At 41.3% G+C, this 9532-nt stretch overlaps 1 protein-coding gene across 1 annotated transcript; it reads right to left on the minus strand.

Moving 5' to 3' along the window:
• Positions 1–4705: 4705 nt before the first annotated feature.
• LOC117931348 lies at positions 4706–9166 on the minus strand. Its single transcript, XM_034852307.1, has 3 exons — positions 8302–9166; positions 6062–6225; positions 4706–5925 (listed from the first exon to the last, which is right to left on the minus strand). The coding sequence occupies exons 1-3, from the start codon at positions 8948–8950 to the stop codon at positions 4822–4824; spliced, it is 1917 nt and encodes a 638-aa protein (XP_034708198.1). The 5' UTR covers positions 8951–9166; the 3' UTR covers positions 4706–4821.
• Between the last annotated feature and the right edge of the window lie 366 nt (positions 9167–9532).

Genomic DNA, 9532 nt, shown 5'->3' on the forward strand with positions numbered 1-9532 from the left:
TCCGACACTGACCATACCAGAAGGAGCGCCTGGACGAGATCTCCAACTTTTGTGAAGGCACCGGCACCAAAAGAGCATCCACGCGCTGTCCACGCGCAATTTTCCGACCGGTAGCTACATCTCACGCGCCGGCGCATGAGGGCGCGTGAGGCCTTTTCCGGCGACGCGCCTCCTCCTCCAGCTTCGCCTAACGCCGACCAGCCTCCCTACCTCCCTGGTTCTCCCATTCGAGCCCTGCACGTACCTCTTTTGGGGATTTTTGTCTCCGTCGACCCTCCAAACAATCTTTCCGGCGAAGCTCCGACTACTTTTTCTCCACTCCAATCCCTGCACGTGCCTTGGGAAGTGTTCTTCTACCTTTCTGGTGGTACCACGCCGCGATCTGAGGCCGTTTCCCTTTTTCGGTGGTGCCACACCGCAATCTAAAGCCGTATTAGGGCTCTCTTCGATCCAAACATACTTCATTCTCCAGATAAGTAGATATGACTACTAAAAATTCCATTTTTTTCCGTTGTTATATCTGGATCTCCTATGATTACTTCGGAGAAATTGGTTGGCAGTGACAATTATCTTTCCTGGTTTGCCTCTGTTGAACTTTGGTTTATGGGTCAAGGATATGAGGATCACTTGATTACACGGGAGGCAAATATCCCTGAGGTTGACCGTGTACAGTGGAGGAAGATAGATGCACAGTTATGTAGTGTATTATGGCAATCGGTTGATCCCAAGATTCTTCTTCATCTTCGGGCCTACAAAACTTGTTTTAAATTTTGGACTCAAGCCAAAGGATTATATACGAATGATATCCAGCGTCTTTATAAGGTGGCTTCTACTATTGTCCATATCAACCAACAGGACTTGGATCTATCTACTTATATTGGCCAGATTGCCTCTCTTAAGGAGGAGTTCTTGATTGTGATGCCTCTTACTCCTGATGTTGAGGCTCAACAAACACAGCTTGACAAGTTCTTCATGGTTCTTACTCTTATTGGCCTCCGTCCAGATCTTGAGCCTGTCCGCGATCAGATTCTTGGTAGTTCATCAGTTCCGTCCTTGGATAATGTGTTTGCTCGCCTCCTCCGTATCTCCTCCACTCAAACTTTGCCATTTGATAGCACTTCAGATTCTTCTGTATTAGTTTCTCAAACTAGCTCTCGAGGAGGCCGCAATGGTACCCGAGGTAGAGGTCAACGTCCTCATTGCACCTATTGCCATAAACTTGGCCACACTCGCGATCGTTGCTATCAGTTACATGGACGACCTCCTCGCACTGCCCATGTGGCCCAGTCCTCTGATTCTCCGCTGCCTCAGCCTCCGAGCTCTTCCGCATCTCAGGCTTCTGTTGCCTCTTTTGCCCAGCCTGGTAATGCCTCTGCCTGCCTTACCCACACATCTTCTCTTGGACCCTGGATTCTAGATTCTGGAGCTTCTGATCACTTATCTGGTAATAAGGATCTTTTCTCCTCTATTACTACTACCTCTGCTTTACCTACTGTTACCTTAGCTAATGGTTCTCAAACTGTGGCTAAAGGTATTGGTTTGGCCCTTCCTCTGCCCTCTCTACCTCTCACTTCTGTCCTTTATACTCCTGAATGTCCTTTTAATCTTATTTCCATCAGCAAAATCACTCGTACTCTTAATTGCTCTATTACCTTTTCTGATAAATTTGTGACCTTGCAGGATCGGAGTACGGGGAAGACGATTGGCATAGGACGTGAGTCTCAAGGCCTCTATCACCTCACCTCAGATTCATCTCCTGCAGTTTGCATTTCCACTGATGCTCCTCTCCTCATTCACAATCGTCTGGGCCACCCTAGTCTCTCCAAGTTCCAGAAGATGGTCCCTCGTTTTTCCACTTTATCGTCGCTTCCGTGTGAGTCATGTCAGCTTGGGAAACATACTCGTGTCTCGTTCCCAAAGCGTTTGAATAATCGGGCAAAGTCTCCTTTTGAGCTTGTCCACACTGATGTTTGGGGTCCTTGTCGGACTGCGTTTACTTTAGGATTTCAGTATTTTGTCACTTTCATTGATGACTATTCTCGATGTACTTGGTTATTTTTAATGAAAAATCGAACTGAATTATTCTCTATTTTCCAAAAATTTTATGCTGAAATCCAAACCCAGTTCAATATTTCTATTCGTGTGTTACACAGTGACAATGCCAAGGAATATTTTTCAGCCCATTTACTTCGTTTATGTCTCATCATGGGATTCTTCATCAGTCTTCTTGTGCTCATACTCCTCAACAAAATGGGGTAGCTGAACGCAAGAATCGACATCTTGTTGAGACAGCTCGTACTCTCCTCCTCCATAGTAATGTTCCTTTTCGTTTTTGGGGGGACGCTGTTCTTACCGCTTGTTATTTGATTAATCGTATGCCCTCCTCTGTCTTACATGATCAGATTCCTCACTCCTTTCTCTTCCCTGACCAACCACTTTATTTCCTTCCTCCTCGTGTCTTTGGTTGTACTTGTTTTGTTCATATTCTCACTCCTGGACAGGACAAGCTTTCCGCCAAAGCCATGAAGTGTCTCTTCTTGGGATACTCCAAACTTCAGAAGGGTTATCATTGTTATTCCCTTGAAACTCATCGATACTTTATCTCCGCTGATGTCACCTTCTTTGAGGACTCACCATTCTTTTCCACCACTTCTGAGTCTCTTCCTGTTTCTGAAGTCTTGCCTATTCCCATTGTCTCCCCACCTGATGCTATGCCTCCTCGACCACTTCAAGTTTATCATCGTCGCCCTCATGTCGTTGCTCCTCTCCCTTTTGCTGAGGCACCTGCTGACTCACTCCCTATCCCTTCGGCTTCACCTGCCCCGGCTCTGCCTTCTCCTAATGACTTGCCCATTGCTGTTTGGAAAGGTACTCGCTCTACTTGTAATCCTCATCCTATTTACAATTTTTTGAGTTATCATCGATTATCTTCACCCTATTCTGCTTTTGTTTCTGCTATATCCTCTGTTTCTCTTCCAAAGAGCACCCATGAAGCTCTTTCCCATCCAAGCTGGCGACAGGCAATGGTGGATGAAATGGCTGCTCTGCACTCTAATGGCACTTGGGATCTTGTTGTTTTACCTTCTGGTAAATCTACCGTTGGCTGTCGTTGGGTCTACGCAGTTAAGGTTGGTCCTGATGGTCAAGTTGATCGCCTTAAGGCCCGCTTAGTTGCTAAAGGCTATACTCAGGTTTATGGTTCTGATTATGGTGACACATTCTCTCCTGTTGCCAAGATTGCTTCTGTCCGTCTGCTTCTCTCCATGACTGCCATGTGTTCTTGGCCTCTTTATCAATTGGATATTAAAAATGTCTTCCTTTATGGTGATCTTGCCGAGGAAGTTTATATGGAGCAACCTCCTAATTTTGTTGCTCAGGGGGAGTCTGGTTTAGTATGCAGGTTACGCCGTTCTCTATATGGCTTGAAACAATCTCGTCAAGCATGGTTTGGCCGTTTTAGTTCTGTTGTTCAAGAGTTTGGCATGCTTCGCAGTACAGCAGACCATTCAGTTTTCTATCATCATAACTCTTTGGGGCAGTGTATTTATCTGGTAGTGATCAGGATGGTATTTAGAAACTAAAGCAACACCTTTTTACCCACTTTCATACCAAAAACTTGGGGAAACTCAAGTATTTCTTAGGAATTGAGATAGCTCAATCCAGTTCTGTTGTGGTCCTTTCCCAAAGGAAGTATGCTTTAGACATCCTGGAAGAAATCGGTATGTTAGACTGTAAACCGATAGACACACCTATGGATCCGAATGTCAAACTTGTACCAGGACAGGGGGAGCCTTTAGGAGACCCCGGGAGATATCGACGGCTCGTGGGTAAATTGAACTATCTCACCATTACTCGTCCAGACATTTCTTTTCCTGTGAGTGTTGTTAGTCAATTCCTACAGTCACCATGTGATAGCCATTGGGATGCCGTAATCCGCATTCTTCGATATATCAAAAGTACACCAGGCCAAGGTGTGTTGTACGAGAACAGAGGTCATACTCAGGTTGTTGGTTACACAGATGCAAATTGGGCTGGCTCACCCACAGATAGACGTTCCACTTCAGGGTACTGTGTTTTTATTAGAGGTAATCTAATATCTTGGAAGAGTAAGAAACAAGATGTAGTGGCCAGATCTAACGCTAAAGCCGAGTATCGAGCTATGGCTTTGGCAACATGTGAACTCATATGGTTGAGACATCTTCTTCGAGAGTTGAGATTTGGAAAGGATGAACAGATGAAACTCATATGTGATAACTAGGCCGCATTACATTTTGCATCCAATCCAGTCTTTCATGAAAGGACTAAACATATTGAAGTTGACTGTCATTTCATTAGAGAGAAGATCGCATCAGGATGTGTTGCTACAAGTTTTGTTAATTCAAATAATCGACTAGCTGACATCTTCACTAAATCTCTCAGAGGTCCTAAGATTAAATATATTTGTAACAAACTTGGTGCATATGACGTATATGCTCCAACTTGAGGGGGAGTGTTGAATATAATGTATTTATAGTGTATAACATTTCTTGTTAATATAGGACACATGTATGGTAGTTAGGACTCCTAGCCTTGTATATATATATATATATATATATATATATATATATATATATATATATATATATATATATATATATTTCTTAATTGTAAGTAGATGATTACATTAATGAGAATTAAGGTCTTTCTTCTTTCTCTCTCTCAACAGTTACCAAAAAGATTCAATAACTTCAAATGGGGGCGTGAAAAGAATATGAACAATATTCATGCTTCTACGAACCAAAAAAAATAGTGGGGCTTCAAAATTACAACTTTAACCAGATGCTATGATTGGTGACATACAACAGCCGTACAAGAAGAGTCACTATCTATGATCCACAGACCCAATTCTTCAAGCCGTTTCTGAATCATATCTGAGCCTATTTCCGGGGACCAGAAAACCATCTTTTTTCCATTCCCCTGAGAGGTCTGATTAGCATTTCTGGAATCAATCTCTAAACCCAGTGTTCCCTCATCGACCCATTTAATCCTCATGCCCTCCTGTTTGAACAACTCTCCCACTATATACACAAATGTTTTACCTTCTGTTGTTGGTATTCGACCTCTTCCCATTCCCAGAACAGAATCCACCATTAGTGCCACTTTGTGAATAAAATCATCGACCCAAATCTTCCGGGCAGAAGATGAGCTCCGGACAAATAAAATTTCTGGGGTCTTCCCAGCATGGAAGTCATAGGTAGCATCAATGAAATCAAGAAACGGGGCACTGCTGAGAAAAAGCATGTTCCCATCAACCACCCAAGAATTGTACCCAGACTCCAGACACTTCTGGATTACATACGCCTTTACTAAGATATACTTCTTGACCTCCATATCAGAATCTTGGAGAGTCTTCATTTTATGAGCTCTGACACTGCTGAGAAATTGGTCCACATCAATCACAGGATGACCCCTTCTAGCAAGATCAAGAAGGAAGTCCGAATTCGGGCCCATAAAAATGTAGTTCTGAATATTGAAACTCTCAAAGTGGCACAGCAAATTCCTTATGACTCTTTCAGATGCTCCAAACAGGCTCACAAGTATAATGGTATCCTGTTTTTGCAGAGAGTGAAGAACAGATCCGAGTTCTTCAAAACTCCTTACAACTGTTCCAGGATGTACTTCTTTGAAACAGAAATCATACCACTTTAGCTTAGTCAGAGGTTGCATCTCCAGAAGATCAATATCAAGTGAACTTTCGTCGAGTAAATATGAATCTGGACCAGCTGTTTTCCCATAGTTGACACCAGCATCTCTATGAGAGACACTGAGTGCTCTTTCATGTAGAAAGTTTGTGTAGATGTTAAAATAACCACGAGAATGAATAAAACTAATAAACCAAGGAGTCCAAATTCTCTCACCCATCTTCTTGTACCATCCTGTTGTTACCTGTATATAAATTTCAGTTCTTATCAGAAAATTGTGATTCAAATTGATAAATATGCTTGGATTTTTTTATCTTCACTTCATGAAAAAATAAAAATTAACTAAATAAGAATACAATGAGAAAGACAAAAAAAATTACCATCCCCTGCAGAAATGGCTTGATGCCCTTGGCCTTGTGTATATCATACCATAAACGGAACTCTTTCCAAGGTTTTGGAAAGAGAAGCTGACCCCAAGTGCCAACCAGCTGGTACAAGAAAATATGTGTTTCATCATCCAATTGAATTTTGTTTCCGTGCTTACCTGTAGTCAGCAACCATTTTAATCAATTACAGGCAACAGGAAAAAAAAAGCTTTAATATCAAAAATCAGACATACAAAGTGTAAGGCTGGTAGGAAAAATGATTTCCTGCGAATAGAGTAGGAAAGGGAAGCATAAAAAGATAAGAATTTGTTTCATCAAAAAATGAAATCCAGCTGGCACATTTATACACGAAATAGAAACGGGGAAAAGAAAGACAATCAATGAGGCCAAGGATCAAATGAACAATGAAAGCATACCGTACAGAGCATTGCTACCAGAAAGAGCTGATCCAACTATGCCTTGATATAATCATAACAGCAATGGTATATTTGATACAATTGCATTCCCTCCTCAACAAGAATATGACACAATCATATGGTAAGATGGAAAAACTCTATGGTTTTAAAAAGAAAAAAAAAAAAAAAGAATTATCTACTGAACTCATAATATCATAAATGTTTCCAATGATTCTGGCCAACATGCATGTACATGAATACCCTGCCCTGCACTTCAATGGTTTGGGAAAATCAAGAATGCAATTGATGTTTACTCCTTTCTACTCTAGGACCTCCCTTTCCAGGAACAAGTTCTGTTTGGCCAAGAAACAATATTTTGATTTGTTTGAAATACTTTTTATTATATAAAATTATTAGTTGGATTTTCCATTCGATACAGCCTCACATTAGTCATCACATAATTGACAGATAACAAGACTGTTCTTGCAGCACAGAACTAGGCAATCCAAAGGTTGTAACCTCAAACTGGGCTTCCAGGGTGGTTGTTGCTATTGTTTCTTTCCTTTTTTTCTTTTTTAATAAATAGGCAAACAGGAGATATATTAAGCAGCACCTAACAAAAAAGGGTGCATCCTATGTACACAGGTGGTGTACATTAGGCACCAAAATAAGAAAGAAAAAGCAAAAATTTTCTATTAGGCTTCCTGGGTTCTGCTCTGTTCAGGAGATTGTTTTGAAGAATTAAGGCCAACTGGCCCTTCTTATGTGGAACCTCTGCACAATTCTGTGTTCCAAGAGGCCTACGAGATTACATCATAGCTTTCTTCTTCCTGTTCTTCTACCACTTTTTATATTTTGATAACCGAGGATGAATTAAGGCCAACTGGCCCTTCTTATGTGGAGCCTCTGCACAATTCTGTGTTCCAAGAGGCCTACGAGATTACATCATGGCCTTCTTCTTCCTGTTCTTCTACCACTTTTTATATTTTGATAACCGAGGATCCTTCCATGGCCAAGCCCTTAGGACTTTCTATGGGGACCCAAACCTCGGGGTGCAATCCACCCCGCAACAACTAATACTAAGTAAATTTGGGATATCATCATTGGCAGGATTCAACCTAAAGACTATATATCACTTACTAGAACCACACTTCCCAGTGTTCACCCAGACCAATTGAGCTAACTTGGTGGGTCTGTTCTTCTACCGCTTACTTTAGAGACCATTGAGTTTCCCTCCGCTATCCTAGCTCAGTTTAGCAATAGTGAGCTTCCCTCTACTTTCCTAGCTCATATTGAGATTGTGAGCTTCTCTCTGTATTTTCTTTAACCACCATTGTAGCTCAAATTAGAGATCATGAGCTCTTCTAGAAGCAACTATTTGTGGTTCAGGATGCATGGAAAACTAAATTGCTCCTCTCTCACCTCCTCAGCATCCTTACTTCCATCTGATTTTTCCTCCCTTCATAATTAACAGAGTTTCTTTTATAATTTCACGTTATTGACTACCCCTACCACATGAATTTTTCCCAGACCAAGAGGTTGTTACTAGAGACTATTGACATAAGAGCCCCAACCCAGAGACTGCTTGATCTATGAAATTCCTTTCCCCCATTTACAGCTGAAAACGTTCACTATTCCAGATCAAAATGTTGATTTCCTTTCCTTTTCTTTAATCTTGAAATTATCTAGGATCTAACAAGCTACACAGCAAATCATCAATGAATTCAATTCCACCCAATGAAGAACAAAACTCACAAACAAACGCTTGAATTTCCAGGCATCCAAAAAAAATTGAAATATTCCGCTCGTTTTTCCTCAATTTTCTACATAAAATGGTACCTGGAACAAACCTTGGTCGTTGCAGCGAAGCCCCATAAATCGAAGGACTGAAATTGGAGGAATTGTAGTAATAATTCTGAATCAAAGCCTTCAAAAACTTGTAATAAAGAGGCGAGACCTCCAAATCATCCTCCACAACGAAGGCAAACTCGTGATCGGAGCTGGGCCACCACGCCTCCAACCATTGCGCCTGCAACCCCACATTCCCAGTCCGGTAATGCACCACCTTCTGCCCAAATTTCCAATCGAACCCGTCAATGAACTCCAGAATCCGGCGCGATTCGTCCAGCTTCTGATCCAACAACAGCTCAGACTTGCCGACATTGTCCGCGTGAGGAAAATGGTCAACATAGATGTGGAGGTGGACGGTGTCGCGGCCGTAGTGGGCGGCGGCAAGAGAGCGGAGGCAGCGGGAAAGGGAGGAGAGGCGGTCGAAGGTGAGGACTTTGAGAATGAAAGAGAAATTAGAGGGACTGGGAATTGAGTTTAGCGGTGGATTGAGATTTGAGGGAAGATTGAGGTGAGGATTAGGGTTTAAGGAGTGGGAAGAGAGGTAGAGGTGGAGAGAGGAGTGGTAATGAGAGTAGAGGAAGAAAGCTGAGAGAGAAAGGAGGAGAAGGAGAGGAAGAAACTGTCTCTTGGGTGCCATTTTGTTTCTTCAGATTTCAGAATTAGGGTTAGGGATTGATAGAGACGGCGCAGAGAATGGATCACAGTGACACAGTCACATCTCTGCTTTGTGCTCCTCACTCTTCTCCACTCTGAGTTGTAGGCATTACTGGATTCTTAATCTTGTGAATACCAGTCTCTTTAGACTCCGTTTGCCAGGCATTTTAGCAATCTCTTCAACCTAAAAATTGCTTTTAAAAAATTATGGGGGTATTTAGTAAAATTTTAAAAACACTTCTAAAATTTTTAAAAATCAATCATAATGTTGAAAGTTAATAGCAATGTTTTTTTAGAGAAATATTCTGTTAGTGATTTTTCTAAAAACATTTGATGAAAAAACACTTTTATTAAAAACACTTTGAATAAGAACATTTTCAAACTTATAAAAATAACCACTTTCTTTTTTAAACCTACGCATAAGAACTCTTGAAATGGTTAAAGATATTTATGTTAAGATTCGGTATCTCATGGAATAAAAACATAAAAAATATTATACTTAATAAATTTAAAAATTATTTCATCCCCTTTAACCAATCAATTAATTCTAATTCTTTTCCATATT

Source organism: Vitis riparia, chromosome 14, assembly GCF_004353265.1.
Source record: "Vitis riparia cultivar Riparia Gloire de Montpellier isolate 1030 chromosome 14, EGFV_Vit.rip_1.0, whole genome shotgun sequence".
NCBI classification, from domain to species: Eukaryota; Viridiplantae; Streptophyta; class Magnoliopsida; order Vitales; family Vitaceae; genus Vitis; species Vitis riparia.

What these genes read in the sequence shown, in the direction of transcription:
- LOC117931348 (XM_034852307.1), bottom strand. Translation starts at nt 8,950, where the DNA reads ATGGCACCCAAGAGACAGTTTCTTCCTCTCCTTCTCCTCCTTTCTCTC. An exon ending in ACGACCAAGGTTTGTTCCAG is followed by an intron (nt 6,226 to 8,301) that starts GTACCATTTTAT and finishes TGCTGACTACAG; the next exon opens with GTAAGCACGGAAACAAAATT. An exon ending in AGCCATTTCTGCAGGGGATG is followed by an intron (nt 5,926 to 6,061) that starts GTAATTTTTTTT and finishes ATTTATATACAG; the next exon opens with GTAACAACAGGATGGTACAA.